We start from the raw sequence: 23132 nt of genomic DNA, 5'->3' as shown, positions 1-23132 counted from the left end.
CATTTGACTATCGTAAAAGTATAGCCTCCTCAATTTAAAAAAAAATCATTATTAACGGTGATTACGGAATAATTTAGTTAAATTTATAAACAACTCTATTTTAAGTCGTTTTAAGAATAATTTCATTTGTGAAATAATCTCCAATCATTAATGTGCAAGAAATGCATTTACATACAATTTATTTAATCACCATTGTCAATTTAATAAAAATTGCATAAATTTAATAATAATAAAAAAACTCTTCATATTTTAGAATTAATAATAATAATACTCATTTGTTAAATGTGAGAAACTATTAATTTGGCATAAAATGGCTTGGGTTGTGAAATGGGTTTTCTCCAATTCGGTTATTAAATGTCCATTAAGACCGCTTGTCACGTAACCTTGAAACCTTGTAAAATAGTTATAATAAACCTATTTAAAAAATAAAATTATATTCGATTTGATATCTCATATTTTTTGTATATTAAATACGTATTCATTTGAATTTAGCGATCGCAATCTACAACTATACAATCATATAGTTATTATAATATATAAGCATAATATCAAACTATTTATATAGCGTTCACCACTGCGTTGAGAATTTAAATTAAAAAAAAAATACTTTTTGTATTGTTCAGTTATATAATAACGCAATCATATCTATAATTATTATAAGCATACGACCATGATCTATCCTGAATGTAACACGTTGTCTAATTTTATTTCAGATATAAAATCGTCAGAATTTCAAAAAATTATAGAAACGCTTTATTTTATACTTTAACTATAACTTTTTATATAAATAACAAGGTGCCCCTTAGCGCATATTGTATTTAGCATAAGTATAAAAAAAATTGCATACACCGACCCTCCAATATAATTCAACTTTCAGTTTCTATCAAATGTCCAGATATAAAAATTTCTTTATATTTTTATACATATAAAATTTAAGACACTTCATACATGTATTTTATCAACATGGTATAAACACTGAAAATATTTTACACATTCAAAAAACTTGTTTTGAAATGCATTATTAATAGCAAATAGTATCAATTGCCACTTCTGGTACTAGAAATACTAAATTGTAGTAAATCAAAATTATGTTAATTATTAACTAATAATAAAAGCAATAGACTAAACGGATATATAAACCCGAAAGTTATTTAGCTTATTGACTTATTAACTACTGACATTTGGAAACAATTTGGTTTCGCCTTAAAAGAAAAAATTAAGTAACAAGACAGTCTTCAAATTTAAGAAATATTTAAAAATAATTGTTGACCGTATGTAATTAAGAGTATCTTGGTTTATCATAAATTGAGATTTATGAAAGGAATCAATTATTATAAGTGCCATCAGTGACAAGTACTCAGAATCAAGGTTCAAAGGTCGTATGAAAACTTTAATATTTTCATGTTGTATTGGATGACAATAAACGACAATTCGTATTAAACCCTACACGACGATTGCTAATAACAATAGTCGATAGTTAATGTAAAAAAGGCCGCGCAACCATTGCTAAAATCGTAGAAGTCCAAGCGACAATAACCTAAATTATAAAAGTGCCCAATTAATACAGTAAAACTAAATATGTAAAGCGATTTAATACTAGTAATAAAATGGGTTGCACGACCGGGCAGCATTATCGGATAAACTAGTTTTATTGACATTCTTGGTTTAGTAGCATGTTCACAAAATAAAAACATAAAATAAAAACACTATTAGTACTTGAGATAGTTTGATCAATATCTAAAATTCGCTTATACACTACACGCTTCGCTTATAGTCCATCATAGTTCTGACCAGTCAATAATAAAATAATAAGAAAACTATGTAAAATATAACACATAAATATCCTTGTTATTATACTTTATATCACTTTGGCAATTAATACCTTTTCGTTATTTAAACATGATGGCACGTCTACATTAATTTATAACCCTACATTCTCAGAACATCCAGCAACTGCGTCGCCCTCTGGAGGGGGTGGTAAAGGCGCGTCCTCTTCATAGATCATAACCAATTTGCTATACTCGCGTTTCCTTCGGGGAGCCTGAAATTGAATTATACGGACCTTAGTATTTCATGTTATTTATCACATAATAAGGGTAAGAAATGTATGATATAAGTGTCACAATTACATAACGACAAATAAATAGTATTAGTTTGTAAATTTCTTTAAGAAAAAGCACCGTCGCGCCGCACACGGCACACCCCGCTTTTGGCAGTAACTCGCCGTGCCTCAAACTTTGCAACTAACTCACCCCTCGCTAGTATTCCTCGTGTATACAATAACGAATTTCATGACTTGGACTTGTTTTTTCACACAAAAGGTACATTTAAAAAGCACATTGTTAAATATATAAGTGACAGTTACGCAGCGATAGTCTAGTATCTATAATATAACACTGCATACATTGTATGGACAAATTACCGGCATCAGTGTGTAGTATATATTATATGGAGATGTATAGCTTCCACACTCATTCATTCATTCAATCATTTATTTAATTCATTTTTTTTATGTGTTCAGTTTAATTCGTTGATTTCCTATTTTGTTATTTTGTTTTAGCGCAAGCCAATACTACATACTTTGTGTTAATTAAGTGAAACCTGTAGTAGCTTTAATATTACAACATACGTTAATGTAAATTAAATTGTAACGCTGTTGGTTTCTAATAAATAAATAAAAAAGCATTCTTAATTGGCCTGTGAATATTTCTTTTCTCTAATGATTATGTGATAGTTCAATCATCAGCTTCTTGAAGCCGAATCCTAACATTTCTTGTTTTTCATCACTCATACACAGTAGATAAGTTTTTAAAAACAATTATTAATAATTATGAGACCTTGGTGTTTGAAGTTTCTTCTCCGGAGCTGCTTGAGCTAGTGATGCCTTCTTCGAGTGTAAGTCTCGCTGCGACACCTTGGAGCTGCAGATCCACGTAGAGTTGACTCAGTTGTTCGTTCACTAGCGAAGGCTGTTAAAAAAAATTGTCTTGTATATATCAGATGCAAAATGGACTCCAATGACCGCACTCAGCCTCACGCTTGGGTCTAAAGACCCTAATCTAAAGACTAGTCTTTTCCATGGCTAGGCTCAGCCCAGAAGCGAAGAAACATGTGCTATCTTAATAATATTAGCAGTGTGAGCATCCTAAACATTTCTACACATTAGGAGGCCAGTTACACATGGCTTACTAACACATGGCTTACTGGGAAATGTATGGTAATGGGAGTAATGGGAGTAATGAATGTTAGTACTACGATTACTTACAATATAAAAATAAAGAAAACACAACTTCACGTAAAGAAATAAATAGTGTATTACATATTGACAAATGGTTGTTCAATATGAAGTAATTATTAACGTATATAGTAATAAAAAACCGTAGGAATAACTTGCTCAGTGAAGATTGACAGTCAACTGTTGATAATTTATTGAAATAAATACATATACATTAAGTGTAATTAATGAGTCGTTTGAAAGTTGAAATAATAAATTTTATTGAAGAATCAGATTAAAAGGGAAAACACAATTTAAATTCATTCGGTATATTATTTTCACTTTTGTTTTTTATATTTTATAAAAATCTAAAATGAAAATAATGTACCGTAAATAAACAAATTCTGTAGACTGAGAATAATGTTTCACATCTCGCAGTTATTGAAGCCGTAATTATTTAAAATTTTAGTTAATCTACTATAAAAAACGTTTCAATTCTAAGCTGAAATTCGGGGAAACGATGGTGATTACCATGAGTCCATACAAATTATTTATTCGATACGTGAAATTTTGTTATTGTTGCCATCGTAGTTGATAGTATTAATAAAATCGCGTTACTTTTCTGACGATGTCATTTTATTATTAATAAATGTGATTAACTACGTACCAGACGAAAATCGTAACGAATTTAATTAATTGGCCAGCCGGTTTAGCATTGTTAATTCAAGTATCGACTGATTGCAATCGATAGTCAATAAGTGAATCGAATACATGTTTGAATCTGTAATAAAAGCAGGAAAGGAGTAGGAGTGGGTATTTCAGTTCCGTTACAATCCATCTCTATATGCCGTTTAATACTTAAGACTTAAGTACTTAAGCATTTAGTATCCTTTTCTCTCCATATCATATAACAACATATATTTACTAGCTCATTCTATATATTGTTACACATAAATGTCATATTATATTTAAATTATTTAGGTATTATAATAAAACTTACTATTTTGCTTTCTTTTTAAGTATTTATAAATGTTCCATTGACTATAAAAATTAATCAGCTTTCGGATCAGACGTATTGATACAAACCTGTTCAATATTAATCATTTTTTGTTTATCAGATACAAGAACTTCATTCATGGTCTTTGATAAAACTTGATACTTGTACATCAGATCCGACGTCACACACACCTAAAACATAACACAATAGGACATAAATATTTGAACGACAGATTAGGTAGGTTTTAGTATACAATTATGAAAAAGATACAGCGATGGATAGATACTTCAGTCTCACCTACCGCAGTGTTGTTCATGTATATAGAAGACGGTTACCATTATCCATAAGATGGACGATCAACCTGTTTGCCATCCCATTTACATAAAATAAATATCTATAATATTAAAACCGAGTTTCAAATGTACCTGTTCCAACCACGGCGGTTCCATTTTTCTCTTGGCTACCTTTTTCACTTGGCGTGGCTCGTAGTAGGACGACGTCGCCTCTCCAAAACCATCTTCACCTGGTCGACTTCTGTCCCAAAACTATAGAACAAATTCAATCCAGAATTTATAGTAAATATTGACAACACTAAAATTTGTAACGTTTTCCGGAAGATTTTTAACACACAACGTTCCTACTAATAATTATAAAAGTTCATGTATATAAAATTTTTCATTATTTTATGTATATAAAAACTAGTAGCTGACATGGAGAAGTGGAATATTTGTTATGCTCAATCGATAAGGTCCTGAGGCCAAATAGCGCGTGAGAACTAGTTACATAAATTCATATTAAATCTACAACACTATTATGATCCTATGGTCGTAGTAATGTTATAGATTTAAACGAGAACGTGGTATAAATGATTATATAATTTTTCTTGTTTAGCCTCTCTGAATTACACATACTTTCATGCATACCTCGAATTGGATTTTTAACAGGGTAAATGTATATTACCCTTGACATAAGTCTACACTTCCTCTCTGGGGCCCGCCTACTATTGGCAAGTTCTGATTTATTCCTGTCAAAGTCATTAACTATGTACCAGAAAAACACAAACACATACCCTGATCTTAGGCGTAGTTTTCTTTGCGTCTCCACTCTCTTCCGCGCTTCCCGACTCGGTCTTGAAGAATGACGAATAGAAAGAGGAATAGCTGGACTCTCCGTCCATTCTGTCCACGTTCTCGTCGCTGTTCATCGCCCTGGTACTTTTGGATTTCTCTGACCTAGATACGCTATCACCGGTATCCGGTACCATATCTGTACTCTGTTGACAATTACGTATTTGATATATATTATTTTAAACAATCTACCTATATAAAAACTTTGTTCCCCTTATTACGATAAGTACGAAAAAGAGTATAAAATATCGCGCAGTTAAAATCTATATGGAGGAGTGGAGATAAACTAAATTTAAGATAATACTTAAACAATACATTATATTAATAGAGCAAACACATTTATTCATAGTCGAATTTCGACAACGGGCCACTAGAACCATCTTCAATCTTGTGAGGCTCCATGCTCATATTTCCATGTCCTAGCAAGGTTTCAAATAGTAATCATTCTAGTTATGGCGCCACATCTTCCCAATACTACCGGTTTTACCTTTTTAAGAACATAATCAATCATTACGTGAACATAAAAGTGTAAAGAACATACCCGATTTAATGTGTTTGAAGAAAATATGCTGTCGACATTTCCTTGTGCAATTTTAGAAGATGTCCCTTGGGATTCATTTGGTTTCTTATCCCGCCAGCTGCCCAATTTGCTTGATCTCAAATGCAAGCTGGGTTTACAGGCCTGTGAATTTACGAGGTTATACTAATGTTAACTAATTATTGATAAATGAATGAAACCGATATGCCACAAATTGTATATGAAACAGATATACTCGAAAATACAATGATTTATCCAAGTTTAATCAAATTAAAAATAAATATATCATACAAAGTTTTACGATATATAAATGAACGTTCTTTTACTTTTTTGATATTTTCCAATAACCCAAAAACAAGGAGTACCAGGTCGAAAAAAAAATAAGTATCACTCACCTCTTCATAATTACTAGTTGTAAGTCCTAAGGGGCTCATAGTGCTACTATAATGCATTGACTGCGCCATCATCGTCTGGTGCATTGAGTACGATACGTGGGGTGATATGGGGGAGTACATGAACGGCGATCCGTACACAGTTTGACCGTACATCATACATTGCACTGTGAAATAATCAAAGTCGATTTTAAGTATAACAGTAAAATAACAACATTTGAACATCCGGTCAATAACACCGACAAACGTCGACCCGCCAGGAAGCTCCCGGAAGAAGACCCGTCTTTACAAGTTCTAATTGTTTGTCAGACTATCCAGAAATTCATGGATATGTACTCCAAACTTCTGGAAAGACTTACGGAGTGGCTGGAGGTCAACTCCTGCCTGATGGATACAACTTTATTCTAAAGATACCTGTAGGGACTCGAATCTGGCCATCCCACTGTAATAGAACAACGGATCGATCGAAGGGGTACCTGTTAGCCAATAAGGCCTAATATAAACTGCGTTTCGATACAGAAAAAAAGGGATAAAATTATAAATTTATATACTGATATAGGCATCACTTACTTGCATGAGCTTGATACTGTCCAGCATTTTTGGTGGCGTCTAAATTGGTTGAGCTTGAAGCCATAGGTGAGCCTGGTGGCCCGGGAGCATAATACATCGGGAACATGCCTACAAACAGATTGTCATATGTAATAAACCAACCATTAAAATAAAGTACACATTACAAATACCGAAGATATTGGAACTAAAGTAAGATTATTAATTCCTGTCAGTAAAATGACATATCCAGTGTTGCAGGTTTTTAGTCCCAAATAAATAGTGATATGGTAGAATCGAATTTTTACAATTAAAAGTTAATCGAGATTACATTTTTTTTGTTCAATATCAAATTGCCTTATATAAATAAAAATTCTAGTGTTAATTCCTCTGAATCTCTTCATAATTTTTTTCCCAGCTTTTGTAATAATATTGTAGTGAAAAATTTGTTGTAATGAAAATCGTATTATTTAATACGGTATGTATTAAATATTTAAAATTAAAAAAAACGCTTGGATACCTAATAAAATAAAGCATGACTAAATGTCTAAGTCTATTGATTGCCGAACATCACTATTGTAGCGGTCACTCTTTTTTGTATCAGTGACAGTTGCACTTGTCAATTTACTGACTGAAATTAATAATCGTACTTTAGATAGAAATCTGGGGATATACAAAATGTATTGTATAACCCTAGTAAATGTAGAAAACTATTTTACAGAAAATCACACTTCAATCGAAATCTTAAGTACAATTTTCTCAACATTATGTATCTCTCAACTTACTCAACATTGTGCAGCAGAAAATATACAATAAAGAACAATACCTGGCATAGCAGTCATTGTAGACATTTGTTGTGGAATCATCGGCCTTATAATTGACATCTGCTGCGGTAGTCCAACGCCCAATATGAATGTATTCATATTGTTCATGGGATTCGGTTGCCAGTGGTTTGCTGCTGTTAAGTAAATAAATCAGAAATAGAAATAAAACCCATGAATATTCAATAAGTATTGAAAAAGTCTCTCCTCTATTAAGTAAGTCATTAACCTACAAATAGTGTAATTGTAATATTTGTGGAAGAATTTAATAAAATCGCTGAAATATTAATTAACGAGAAGCGTCACAGGACAATATGGCAATTATCATTCGGCATACTCGTGAACGGGTGCTGCAAGTTCTGTTCGGGTTACAAACACTGACTAGACTATTTGCTTTTGACTTTTGATTTCACAAAATTGCTATTGCAATTTTGTGAATGGCAATATAATCCAAATTTGAATTTTAAAATGAATCTGTATTATTGTAAACATGTACATTGTACAACCATATTTAAATAGAATACGAGCTGAGTTTCTTGTCAATTCTTCTGATCTCGAAAGTAATTCTCGAAGGTATTCTGACGGTAGATAGTCATGACATACCATAAGTCTGTAATAGACCTACATAAATATATTTTGATTTGATTTGATCACTACCCCCAACATCTAACACTTGGTGGTACATAGTACTTAAGGCAAAGCCATATTTTTTAAAGGACTAGAGGAAAGAGATAAAAATATTCAAATAAATTGACTGTTAAATGTAAACCATTGCCCACTGGTTAAATTATAACAATATCACACATACCTGCTGCGGTCGTGACTGTTGAAGATATTTGTGCAGGTGCAGCGCTTGTAGTTTGCCGCCGTCGTGATGTCCGCGGCGATGAACAATGGTGTTTATGAGTGCTGGCCTCGGAGTCCAAATGTTTTGAGCGCTTTACACCATGACGCTGGAATGTTAGTATATCTCGTTACAATCTTTATGACAGATTAACTACCAGACCAGAACTAAAAAAATTAAAAGTTGTCAAACATTGTAGGGTCTGGATATTCTCAATTATGTACATAAAACATATAGTGTTGATTTCTCGTTAACATAATCTATTTAACCTATCAGGGATCTCCCTGTTAGGTTATGGGAATTCCCATTTAAAATTTATTGAAAATGTAATGTTTTAGATTATTTAACTATAATTATGTACCTATTGTATTTGACGGCTTCGCCTCACACCCTCTTACTTCTGACTGTCAGGGATTCGATTTAATCAAAGTAAGTAGTAAAAGTAGTAAAAAAGTAGGTAAATATGATTGTTTCTATTAGGCTTTGATTTTTTATGTATGTGCGAAAAACTATGTATTATAGTTATATATTTGTAACAGTGACACAAGCTCTTCTTAGTGAGTCTAGATGGCGCTATGAATTGTCCGCAGTAGCGACCCATCTCAACTTTATATAATTGTGTAGAGTATGTTATGGATTGTATGTGAGTATTTATTAGAGCTATTATACCTTACGGAGGAAATTCTCGAACCAATAAATGTAAAGGTATCAAAATCCCTTGCAGTATTTAGAAGAAATAAACGGAGACACACAAACAGACTAAGACTTAAATTTACAGGTAGATACTGTTAATATTTATAAATATATGTCCTAAATTGAAATATTTATTGAGTGTAAGGTTCCTTCACACTCTTATATAGGATAGATTATTAAATATTAAATGAATATAACGTAATAAGATTAAAATCATACTAATGAGGTTACTCACATTTTGGTCAGACTTTCGTGAGCGCTATCGTAAAGGGGAAAAAATTATTATGTTCATCAAAAATATAGGCGTAAATTTTCAAAGGGGGAACTAATAAATGAATCATTGCTGCTGTGATTTTTTAACAATCCTCAATACTGACTTACTTATATTAAGCTGATTTTTACTATTATTAGTATAAGCGTTTTATTTAAGCCGACACGGAAAATGTTTCTATCTACTGCATGGTTAATTTATCTTTTAATATGTTTTAGTTACAATTTAGAAAAATTACCACTTTGCCGTTTAAGGTTCAAAATTTCGAGCTGAATCTGTCAAGAACAGATCATAGTACAAATACTCGATATAAAGACTGTGGCTGCCAACAAGGTGGGGATGTGAGATTTAGCATAGCTTCATTCCCCTCTCAACTGCTCCTCTGTATAGAAACTGACTCTCTTTTTTTATTTTATATGTACCACCATCCATTTTTACTCAAAAGCTCTTATGGGATTGGCAAAAGAACTACACCAAAATATAGAGAACACTTCACACCCAATCTTCAGGAGACTATTAATACTTGTTCTATTTGATTACAATAGGTCTGTATACCTCACCTTATTCCGGCAACTATTCTAATTGTATTTGAAAACAACTAAAATATAAATACCGCTGGCTCGGTGACTGTTGTAGTGCCAGCAGTGGTTGGTTGGAAACTCGCATTGCATCTGGCGAGATGTTCTTTCTTCTTCTTTCTTGTTTCCTTAGAAGCCTTTTCTCGCTCACCTTTGGTACTAGAACTAGTTTCGCGGTGATTTTTTATTAATTCCTTCTCCATTTCTAGGTTGTGCCTGAAAAATTATTATTGAATAATTAATTTTGATCCATTTACTATGGTAAGAAAACTAAAATGTTCTTATATGAACACTGTAATAGTTATGTACTGAACTAAAGTGCTATTTATTTGCAATATCAGCCTAGGCCTAACCAAGTGAACATATTTTTTTTATTTTGGTAGCTACATATGATAAGTAGGTAAGTATGTAGTTTAATTTCTCATAATAAAGGGTATTTGTACTAATTGTGATAGCAATTGTCTAAAAATAATCTAAAAATACTTTATTTTTTCAGTTTATGTGCAAGAGACCAATTTTGAAAAATGCGAATTTACATATAACGTCAGGCCAAGCTTTTCTTCCTTATTTATACTCGCATAAAACAATAAAATAAACTAATCTTCAAAGTAAATCTTTGTGTGGCTATTTATATATCTGACTATTTATATACTCCGGCGAAGGAAACACTGATATATAATACAATAAATGTATTGTTACAAACTATGAAAATTATTAAATAATATGTAACAGCAACGCACTTGTTGATAATAGCCTCGGTGAGTCGCACTGGTTGGTAACCTCCCAATATAGAGACACAGTTTGTCGTCAAATCTACGCTGCTTCCACACGAACTTGTCATCTCGACAGAATCTCCAGAAGCTGTCGCCATTGGGGACATGCAGCTAGAAATACAAAACGTATATATTATTGGGACGTTTCAGAAATGAGTTGATTTGATGCAGTACTTGATTTCTATTTCTCTTTCAAATTACACTCCACATAAATTACGGCAACCGAGACGACCAGACGTGAAATACAGTTCCACGTCTGGTCGTCTCAGTTGCCTCGAACAGAAAAGAGGGCCACTCTCTTTCTCTTACCCATTTAAATACCCTATGCGTATTATTGCGAGCACGGCGCTGGCGCCACGAATTATTCATGACATACAAATGATTATTCTAAATTTATATATTGAAGCTGTTAACAGACAAACCTTTTCTTTTTTACAAGTTTTGACCTTTTTTTACAAATTTTACTTTTTTTAATGACTTAATTATTTTATGGTTTCGCTATTATTTTTTTAGTCTTTTGCACTATTGTCAGTTATCCAGTATTACTCCCATCGCGAATAGTAAGAATTCCGGTATCTATTACGACTGCAGCATGAGTCCAAAATGATTAATTACGTACATACTGATCCTGTACAAGATGAGTGTTTTTATGATTGGCTCACAAATGTAGTGCACATTTATATAGTATATACATTTATTTCAAACTAATACGTTCCTTTTTACTGCAGAAAGAAATAGACTAAAGACTGTGAAATCTCGTATATTATTTATACTGTATTTCATACACACCTTGTAACATGATTTGAATCTTTGGAACTCGAAATGTATCCGCCGGGTCCCGAATTATAATCATCATGATAATATGGCTGATGACTATCGAAATATCTGTAAGACAAACAAAATTAAATGCTACAATTTTACATACCATGAATGATACTCAAGACATCAATACAAGGAATAGACTAATTATAAAAATAAACAGAGGCAAAACACACCTAGCGTTAACTAGCCTCAAACTATATATGTATGGGTGCTAAACATCCTATAGTATACAATGTATATACTTAATAAAGTAATCAAACTCATAACTACAAAATTTTGTATCGTGAAAATGATGCGTGGCCATCGAATGGCACAGGATCGTTCAATAGTCACGAGTTTGATTCCCGCACAGTATAAACATTCGTGTCGTGTTGATTGTATTGTTATTGCTGTAATTGGTTATGTATCAGTTTTAACGGCAACGCGTATTCGACAGACTTGGTGCCTCAGGCGTCCTTAGGCTACGGTAACTATTTACAATCAGATGGGGCGTATGCTAATCTGCCACAAGCGTAATATAAAAAAAAAGTTACATTTAAGTTTCAAGCTGTGTTTTTACTTTAATATTTGCGTTTAATGTATTCATACTTATTTATTTCACGGAACTATTAGTACGAGATCCCGCTGCAGATTCAGTGTACCCATCGAGTGTTTGCTGAAAACCAAATTTTTGCACATATTTATCATTAGGAGAATTTATATCTACCAGGTTGCCTATCAAAATGTGGCCGCTAGTATTTTTAATTAAATTATTAATAATTCATAATCCGTAAGAAATTTCATTGACTTGTTTTTTCAGTAAAATGTCGTTCACTTTACGGCAACATCTATAAAGACTGTGAAAAATCATGGTTGCCGTTGCGCACCTGGTCGCACCTCTTCGCAGCCAGGTGTCTCTTCGCAACCCTTATTTGCGGCCAGATTTAATTAGGCAACCGTATATGATAATTGATAATAAACAGAAAAAAATTAGCTTTAATTTGATATATAAATTATGAATGTACGTTGTGGGTGTATAAATGTAATAAAATCATACCTGTGTACACCTGGCTGCGAAGAGGTGCGACCAGGTGCGCAACGGCAACCATGATTTTTCACAGTCTTTATAGATGTTGCCGTAAAGTGAACGACATTTTACTGAAAAAACAAGTCAATGAAATTTCTTACGGATTATGAATTATTAATAATTTAATTAAAAATACTAGCGGCCACATTTTGATAGGCAACCTGGTAGATATAAATTCTCCTAATGATAAATATGTGTAAAAATTTGGTTTTCAGCAAACACTCGATGGGTACACTGATTCTGCAGCGGGATCTCGGACTATATAACCAGATACCTTTGAAGATTTTCATTATAATTGAGCTGGTTATAACTAAGCGGCGTCTCGGTACTGGATCGGCTGTCATAATTGTCGTGGTGAGGCGATATGCCCCCGAGCATCACTGAATCTCGTTCCTGAATAATAGAAACTAACAGTTAGCACAGGTAATTGAGTAAAAATTATGAACAACTCGAAATTATAGCCTTTGCAATCAACCATATAATGATTTATATATAGACTACTATTTCCATTCAATATTTTTAAATCCGCAAATTTAGAGTGTTAATGTTTCATATATAGGACCCAATGTAAAGGGTGAAGTTAAATTAATTATTTATATTATCTCATAACTCACATAGTAGCTATTATCCGGGTCCTGTATTTTCAGTCGTAATTCTTCCTCGGTTTTAGGCTGTTCTTCCATAAGATTTTCCATAAAGGAGGCAAGATCTTGACAACGTTTACTCATTTGTTGTTTAGCTACCTCAGCAGGTTTTGTAAGTACCTGAAATTAAATTATAACTAATATAAACATTGTCCTTATTAAATTTTGATAAAATGTTCAATAAAAAATTGAGTGTTTATTTAATGTATAGTAAACACAATGTACACCGATAAAAATGGATGGATAGAAATTTTTAATTTATTTTAAACATTGTAATTTAATTTAATTTTTATATAAATGTGATTTACTTACTTCGTTTAAGATTCTGATAATACTTTCTCTTAATGCTTGTGACTTAATCTTTTCCTCTTCAGTTAACTTCAGAACTTTGTCTGCTTCCAGTGTGTGGAAGACATCCGGATTGGATGGGCCCTGCGAGAACATAACCCTTATAATGAGACAATCGCCTGTAACATGTCATTCTTACCAAAATATACATAGGTACATATCTCAACCTAAATAATAAACATACTACATAATATTATTTATATTTCTAAATACCGCATTTGTAAATTATTGTTCATCCCAAACGTTACCAGGTAGAAAATGTTTTAAGCATTTTGTTTGCCTTTTGTATCTTATTTTATTTTCGAAATAAAGGTTTTAAGTCATGTAATACATAAACAGATGCGGTTAATTTTACGATTTTGTTATAAGTATGTTGTCGAAACTAAAAAGAACTTCATATTATTAGTAGTAATAAATGAAATGTCATGAACAAATCCGTTCATTTCAGTCACTACTCAATAGCAAGTTTTGTATATTGGCTGAAATAGCTTTCACAATAACATGTCAGCAGTTTGATATAAAATAAAATAAATGTAAAATAAAACTTATAAATTTTACGAACAACATTTCGGTATTTACCTCGATTATATAATTCTTGGCATTGACAAATTCCAGTTTCCTAGACCAGGGATTGATGAATGATGACCATTCTGTTTCAATTTTTATATAGTCACCACTGTAAGTCATAATTCTGAAAATAAATGTAATGTATAATATATGATACAATAAATACAGTGGTATGCAATAATTGGTGACACGCTGATAATCCCGAATACCTATAATCGGTATTTGTATTTATAGTACATAAATTTACTTCTACTTACACTCCCTAAACTGGTATGTAATCATAGGGAATCTATTGGCGCACTGGTATGGTGGCTAATTTTATGACGCAAATCGATAGACAAACGACGGCCCACTTGTTTAAGTGGTAACCGTCGCTTATATACTTGAGCAGGACTATCAAAATGGCATTATCATGTGATGCTCTCGATACCGCGCATGCTTTGCTATTCCGAAGGACTATGATGTCTGCCCTTTATATCTTAAAATCAACGCCTTATCTGACCCTTCCAACGAACTAGAGAAACTGATTGACGGTTGAAAGAGATGTGATTGTGATACCTATGTGGGTACCTTTTTTTTTAACTTGGAGAAAATGCCTCATGGAGAACCCGCCTCGCCCCGGGGGAAGCAAGTGGGTACTGTGAGACTCCTACTCACTAATAACTCCAAGGTATCCCGACGAAGCGCCTATTGCCGGAGTCGCGGGATCGAATGTCAGTCCTTCGATCGAAGGTTAACACTTATTGAGACGGCTTATTTGTTGTGCCAATTACAAAACAAAAATCTGATTAAATTACTAACCTGTATGATTTAGATCGCGGCACTGCGCCCTGTTTCACGATCATTTCATAAACATGGCGTAAATAGCCTAAATCTTCGGGGTGGTACAGAAGCAATGCGTCCTTACTCGCCAAATCCTGAGGCAAGTAGCCAAGATACGGAACAGACTCTGGGTCAATATACTCTATGTAACCGTCTGCGGCATGACGCAATACGAAAGGGACCGCTTTGGATACCGTTTCGTTTGGTACTGAAATGAAATATCATTTTTTATTTAGACTCTGAATAAAATACTGAACATTACAGTGAACACGCGCATTTTAAAAGTGAACTAAATTAGTTCCCTATAAAGACGTAATAACACAGGACAATTCACACAGCGCTTTTTATACACATAGTCGTACTCATCAATATATAAACCTCTAAACTTAAAAATAAAGGAAGTAAAGCGATGTGCTAAACCGCTAAACTACCGATTCCTCCATTATTGATATCTGATTAGTATTAATTATACAAAATTACTATTACTAGTAAGAAAATGGAATTAACGTTCATTCAATTCATAAATTATCAAAAAAGACAAAGTTGACTTTACAAAATGGAAGGTGTTAAATTAGTATAATATTACCCCCTTATAAACGATTGAAAATAGTCACAAGTATAGTATAAGTTTTAAACTTGACTGCTAATATGTTCTTTTTTCAAAATATTATTAAAAATTTGAAAAAAAAATAGGATCTTAAATAAACTGAAACAACTGTAATATATGCGTAATTCTTGTACTTTTTACCTTTGAAAGCTGAGATAAAAGGAGTTGCTCGTATCACCAGGTAAATAACTTTGCCATCCTTTTCGTTTATGTTTTTGAATGTGAGTTTGAGTAAAAATGGCATAAACTTCACACCGTACTCTTTGACACCAAATCCAGAATTCAGTCCTCTGTATTTACGTATCCGGCACACAATCGTCGACACGGAATTTGCTGGTGACTGAACTGAAAGATAAGATTCATCACAAAATTTATTTATGTTATAAACACCTTAACTAAATTACTAGTTACAATAAACGACCAGGTAATTACTTGAAATTCTCTGTAGAATAGTAATAGGCGAAACAAGAGTACAAGAATATTTGCAAATTTATACCTAAAGTGATGACGAAAATAAATATTAAACCGGCCAGACAAGCTAGCACCGACAAAAATGAATTCAACAATCCTATAGTTTAATATGTTTCTATTCATGAGTATAAAGAGACTTGTCTTCAAAGACTGGCTGATTTATCAACAGCCTACACAGAATCCTTTCACTACGTAGGCATCCAGTACTAAAAAATTCCGTGAATGGGAGCAGTAGATAAAGAGATAACGTGGGCGGATCCGCAGAAAACAGTCTGTCAACATACCGTGGAAGCCAATTCCACGCAGTATGTAATATAATGTGAATGTGAGTTGGCACAACAGATTATTTCAAGCAATATTTACCTTTTTCTTTACCGTTAGCTATTTTTGGAACCGCCAACCCACTTGTTATTTGAGATGCAAATGTATTCCGGTCCTGTAAATAATATTGCGCGTGAATGTCCTTGTATGTATACAGTAATAAGTAATTACATAATTTTCAATAAATTGTTAGAGCATAACACGGATTTATTTCCAGTAAATCAAATTTAATAAAAAAATAAATCCTTGCAAACATCAACGCCGCAAGACTTTTGATAGAGACGTATCAGATTCAAATAGTTCTCGATTATTTAATCAATGGTATTTGTCTTTTATGAAGAATTAATACATAAAGTACAAATATGCAAGTGCATCGTATATACATATGTACCAAAAAAATAACAATTCTGCTTAAAAATACTATAAGATTATTTTCTGATTAAAAAAAAATGTAAGTAGTATTTAGAGTATTGTGATTCGATATTTCTCGGCGAGATGCGGTTCTGTAACAGCATTTTATACAACTTATTATATTAGAATAGTGTTGGTTTAATAAAAAAAGAGAAAAATTCACCATTATGAAAAAAAATCAAAGAACCAGTAAACTTATTGTATAAAAAATATTAAAATGCAGTGATGGTATATTAAGTAACATAGACACAAAAATGCAGTTGTATTGAGAATATCATCTCTACAGTTACTTGTACAAACCCAACTAATTTTGAAGCTCTTACGCGTTATTTATATTTTAATGAAATAGATAAAATATTGCTAAAATAGAATCAAGATTAAGAGACAGGTTAGTAAAAACTGTGAATTCAGACCATTATTCTGAACCGAAAATCAATGGAAGTTCTTTCCGGAAAAATCTGTGTACACCAGTGTATAAGGCCAATTGTTAATTATATGGCTGTGATGTATTTCCGGTGGAAAAATTATCTGCCATCTATTCAGACGATTCATCTGAATCAGCTGTTTCACCTTTTTCTTAAATACTATTTTCTCATCTTGTATTTTTCTTAAATAAAATTATAACAAACGACTGTGCTTTTACAAATCAGTCCTCAACTTCAAAACTAAATATGGAAAAATTTAATAGTATATAATCGATGAACTCACTCTAGGATGTAGAAAATCTATGAATGATCTGCCTATCCACATGTCCTTTGGGAAACCAAGAGTGGCAGTGAGCGAAGATGTTGTGTACATAACAACTCCGTCATCCATCGATATAACACATGAGAATCCCTCCTGTAACAATAAAATACAAACTTTTAAAAAATACAAATTAATAGTTATTCTACCATATATCTGCATTTATTGGAACTGAACTTAACATAGAGGGAGGTGGGGGGTGAGGTTTGAGGTTTCTTAGTAATGGCACAAATGTTAATAATATTATAAACGCTAAAGTTTGGATGGAATGGATGTTTGTTACTCTTTCACGAAAAACTACTAAACGGATTACATTGGACATACATCAGAATAACACATAGGCTATATTTTAAAAGAAAAGAAAAAATATTTTGCTTACATCTATGTGTATATGTAACTGTATGTTAACCAATACGCGGTCTTCTCTGGCTAAACAACCTGACTTCAAGCTAATTCTATTTCCCATGACTGATGCTAGAGTAAACCATTAGCGTACTAATCCATTAAGAAAAAAATATTAAAAATAAATAATGAATATTAAATAATTATTTGAAATTGTTACGTACCGAAGAGGAGGAAGATGTTGATTTGCAGGACACCAAATTCATTACGTTGACAGTTGACATACTACAGGAAACAACCTGCAAAAATAAAGTTATAATTAAAGTGAAACAAATCATTTAGATAAATTATTTGTGATCCGAGTAAATAAGGTTGTTTAAAAAAGTCTTATTTATCAATACGCTGAATTTTTAATATAGAAATTCTTTTTACCTCTGCAAGACAATATGACTATAAGCAAAAACACAGCTGTTACAATGCTTGAGGAGTGACATGGCGGCACTATCATCTCCATGGCGGTATTTTAATCATCTCCGTAACATTCTTTGTTTTTTTGTTTCTTACTATAAATATTTGACTAATACAGTACAGAACCCCCTGTATGTATGTATATCATACATATTTCCGTAAAATTTATAATGTTCAATTTGTAACTAACCTCATCACTGACGCTGATTCTGTCTTGGACAGCTATCTCCATACTCTCTGGTCCATCTTTATCTTGTGCAAGTTGAGGCGCCGGTGTCTGGTCAACTGCACAACAAATTATAGACGGAAGATAAAGATGAACACACAAACACATCAAAATTAAAACTTAATCTGAAATAAAAGGCACATTTATCATAGAGACTAAAGCTAACAGTTAAATTACATAATATGTACATACCATTAATTCGGACAGTACCCAAAAATACATTACCTCATTGATAAATTTCTATCTTTGCCTCTTACCAAAACCCGCCGTAAAGTACCTATGTAAACACATAAGAAATACAACGGAAGCGAAGTTTGAATCTCCCTGGCCTTCTGTAACGATAATAATTTATAGAATGAATCTATACCTAACACAATTGAAAACCAATTAGTAGTGGTGATGACAATTTTTAATGATTTTTGTTTTTAATGTTGTCATATTGTGATTTAAGGAATCATAACAAATTATTAACTAATAACGAGTCAGTTGTAGCAGTAAAAATTAAGTTGTACAATTCATTCAATTAGCGTTCATTAGTTGATTCAAATTGCCATGATTGGCATCTATGAAGGAAGGTTCCTAATGGTATTAGTGGTAAATGTTATTATTATATAAAAATGTATCCTATTTTTGTCATTTATATCCCTATTGTTGTTGAGATTAGTGTACCCTACCATTATTGTTTAGTTTGGCGAGTTTCATTTAATGCGCGATGATATATAAAAGAGCTGTATGTTTAGTTAATAATCACTCGGAATGAGAAAGCTGGTAAAGTTACATATTTATATTAGATATTTTGTATATACAATATAATACAATCCTAAGAATATTAAGGTCGATGGATCTATACAAACCATTTGGATCTTGACAAAAATATTTTTAATTATTTAAAGAAATTCTACCTACTGGTGGTGTGAGTATGAGGCTAGAAGCTTCTAGGCTACCTTCATTAACACAAAAGTATTGCTCCCTGGCGTATAGAGTACACAATGATTATTTTTTAAATTGTATTATCACAGAAAATTAACAGAATTGAGGTACGACTTTTATTTGGAATCCTTAGCTAAGAAAATATTTGGTGATTTCCTTCATATCAATATTTTCGTAAAATAAGAAAATTGTAGACGACTTTAACTGTACGTACGTAGTAATATATATGCATAGGGAATAATGTTATACGCATAATAAGATTAATCAAACTTATGCAAAATACCACCTAACTAGTCAGTACGGCCTGGCTCCAAGAGTATAAATAAAAAAATAAACTAAGTATGTATAGTACTTACAAGAACTTTAAGTCGTGTTACATCGACGAAGACGTACACACCGTTGCTTATACTCGAATAATAATTATTACAACTATTCTATCTTAATATTATCTTATGTAGAATATAAAAATAATATTTTATTAACTACAATCTACACCTAATGTTTCAGTGCCCTCAATTAGTATTTGTTTTGGATACACAATCTCATATCGCAAATTTGTAATGTTATAAGAACTAAACAAATATCATACGCCAAGATTTGGATCTGGATACTCAGACTATTTTGCGATAGAAAATGTATTTACAAATCAATAGTATCTGATCTAATACAAAAACTGGTGAGAGCTGAAAATTCCGTCAATAAAAATATCGAAATTGTGCAACAAAAAATTAAATTCCTGTCTAGCCTTGCCTCATCTCAAACCAGCTTCTAAGCATTTTTTTAATCTATTACCTATTAACATGTTGGATATCTGTACTAATATTATAAAGTGATAGAGCGGATTTTACTGTAAGGAAATTAAACTACTAAACCACTGTACCGATTTAAGCATTTCTTTGACTGACTGAAAGTTACATTAGGGTGGAGTGACATATTACAATATCATATAATTATGTACAAGGAACTCACAAAATTATGGAACAGCCCATTTATAATGTGTAATAGAAAAAAAATGTTTTATACCTTCATATATTTTAAATATACGATAACAATTTTTCGCAAAACTGTCTGAGTCTCCCATAATGGTAAACCTAAAATAAAATCTTAAAAATACATATATTTGTAGACATATTAAAAAATACGTTAACAAGATACTTATTATGTTGCATTTATTGCAAGGACTTATTGTATTTAATCTATTTTATCAATAATTTAATTATTTACATTAAGATAATAACATATATAGTAGTGGTGGTACTTCATTTTGGCACTATATAATCCATTAAAAATTATATTGTATGAAATATTATGAATACTAAAATAAATGTTTATCTCTTAAACAGTATATGTCATTAATAAGATAATTAAAACATCACGCACCATCATTTGTTATTTCTTCTTGCGGTGTCTCGATGACTTGTACCGGTTCTACCGGCCTGCTTTCCTCTTCAGGTTGTGGTTGGGTTGGCACACTATCTACTTGAGCTTGTTTCTTCTTCTTAGGCTCTTTTTCTTTAGCTCTTTTTTCCGGTGGTTGATCACTATAGAAAAGCATTTTTTGTGTGGTTAGTTAGTTGCAGACGCAAGTAGTTAAACTAGTTTTAGAGTTGGCTTAATTAGTAACTACATACATAGCCATAGAGTGAAGGGGATTTTTAGTAATGTAGGCTTGGTCTATTGTTCACGATTTATACAAAATATGGAAGTTGTAATAGTGGTAATTTACATCAGATATTTCAATATACAAAAGAAATAACATACATTTTCATTTAGCGCTGGCCTCCTGCTACGTTGTATTAAAATATTAGAGCGAACGCAATATTTGACCAAGACAAATATTGTGTTCACCACAACAGTCAATACATTTGAATTACTATTTGTTTATACGTATATTTTATTTATTGTATTTAGTACAAAATTAAAATTAACCTGCTTCCAGATGTAGATGGTTTTCCGCCATAACCACTGCTCCCGCTTGAATTACTTCCAGAATGTGTAGACTTCGAACTGTGACTAAATAAAAAAAAAACAGTTAAAAATATCGACATTAACCACATTACTGGAGCAACCCGGCCGTAAAGCTTCTCGTTGATGGCTCCGCCTGTTGTAGAGACACGTGCGGAGCGAGTGCGGCTGTGTGTGGGCGACTGTCTCAGAGTTTCAAGTCTGTCGTCCTCACAACAGAAGTCGTGATGATGGGGTGAGGGCGCACCGCACCGTATTCCGGTAGGTCTGTGGTGAGGAAACTGCGAAGAAGTCCCCCACACTTTGAGGACCCGTTTGCGGGCCACTGCCGCGGAAGAATCCACGCGTTAAGAACCTGTTTGCGGGTCGATCGCGGTAGATTACCAACACGAAGAACTATCGCGGGGATTTTAGTGAGCAGGGCTATCAGAATACCCGCCCGACCAACCCCTGTGATGGACGGATCTCCAAGATAGATTTTTCCCCACGTAAATAAAAGAATAATTGATTAATTAATTGACTAAAAGCAACTTAATTATTCCCTGCTATGGCCTAACTTACCACATAAGTCGTAACTTACAAAATGGTGTGATTGATATTTTACCTCCTCCTGGACTGGCTGTTGCTGCAACTGTTGGAATACGCAGAGTCTGATATTTTTGCGTTATTTTCCGAGTCGTCTAAATTGTCCATCTTGTTAATTCTTCAGATTTACTGCAAATATACATATTACTATTAATATTATTTTTATATTTTATCATGAATATTTTGTTTTTAAGATACAAATGTGCATATTGCTGTTGTTATGCTAGACTCAGCATAACAAATTTACGGGAATAGTGTGAAATTAACCATAGGAAGTTCAGAACTGTTAGCCCACAAAGCCCTGGTACGGTAGCATATTAGCCTAGGTTTGTTTAATATATAAATATACAACAGATCACGTATCACATTATATACTGTGTAAACAAGATTTATAAGTCACTAACAAGATCTACGCGCACTTCATTCTACTATTCCGGACTTTATACAGTATTATATAATATAGTAATATTTCAAAACAATTCACACAGCGCCATCTAGGTCCAAGCTAAGCAGAGCTTGTGTTATAGTCAATAGACAACTGATATAAATACATATATATACTTTTTTTTGTAAATACATACTTAATATATATATATATGTATATATATAAAACACCCAGACCGATACCAACAATCATACTAATGAATATAAATGTTATACCATGCGAGGAATCGAACCCGCGACCATCGGACGTAAAGGTTTGCTAAACCGAACAAATAACAGGACAACTGCTTATTATCGAACTTATGATCCACAATGATGATATATTTTAGCTTTGTTGCAATTATATTTGTAGTAATTTTCCTAGATCACGAAGGTAGTTAATATACGCGATGACGTCAGCATTTATGTAATATTGATTTATCGGGACGATTTATTGCTGGAAAATTATATCTAATGATAATATTATTATACAAAATGTACCCGTAATAAAATTAAACGTCAGCGACCATTCTAGTCATCATCAAAACCATAATTACAGTTATATCTTCCCTAAAA

General features: G+C 32.5%; 1 protein-coding gene across 2 annotated transcripts; it reads right to left on the bottom strand.

Annotated features, from left to right (window-relative positions):
* Nucleotides 1–860: 860 nt before the first annotated feature.
* Nucleotides 861–22256, bottom strand: LOC131841862 (period circadian protein). 2 transcript variants are annotated; one of them, XM_059190227.1, is made up of 26 exons: nt 22153–22256; nt 21513–21596; nt 20964–21124; nt 18618–18712; nt 18184–18258; nt 17582–17713; nt 16505–16577; nt 15812–16015; nt 15043–15271; nt 14254–14365; nt 13639–13758; nt 13297–13446; nt 12957–13075; nt 11584–11679; nt 10762–10905; nt 10057–10237; nt 8444–8588; nt 7641–7772; nt 6839–6946; nt 6272–6435; nt 5880–6020; nt 5281–5484; nt 4637–4756; nt 4301–4402; nt 2838–2969; nt 861–2041 (listed from the first exon to the last, which is right to left on the bottom strand). In XM_059190227.1, the coding sequence occupies exons 1-26, from the start codon at nt 22239–22241 to the stop codon at nt 1922–1924; spliced, it is 3432 nt and encodes a 1143-aa protein (XP_059046210.1). In that variant the 5' UTR covers nt 22242–22256; the 3' UTR covers nt 861–1921. The 2 variants fall into 2 exon arrangements, with proteins under 2 accessions (XP_059046210.1, XP_059046218.1); XM_059190235.1 differs by having other exon boundaries at nt 7641–7769.
* Nucleotides 22257–23132: the final 876 nt, after the last annotated feature.

The sequence above is a fragment of the Achroia grisella genome, unplaced genomic scaffold, assembly GCF_030625045.1.
Source record: "Achroia grisella isolate CSIRO2021 unplaced genomic scaffold, CSIRO_AGI_Agris_v1 utg1064, whole genome shotgun sequence".
Classification (NCBI taxonomy): Eukaryota; Metazoa; Arthropoda; class Insecta; order Lepidoptera; family Pyralidae; genus Achroia; species Achroia grisella.
This window is presented reverse-complemented; position numbering and strand designations above follow the sequence as displayed.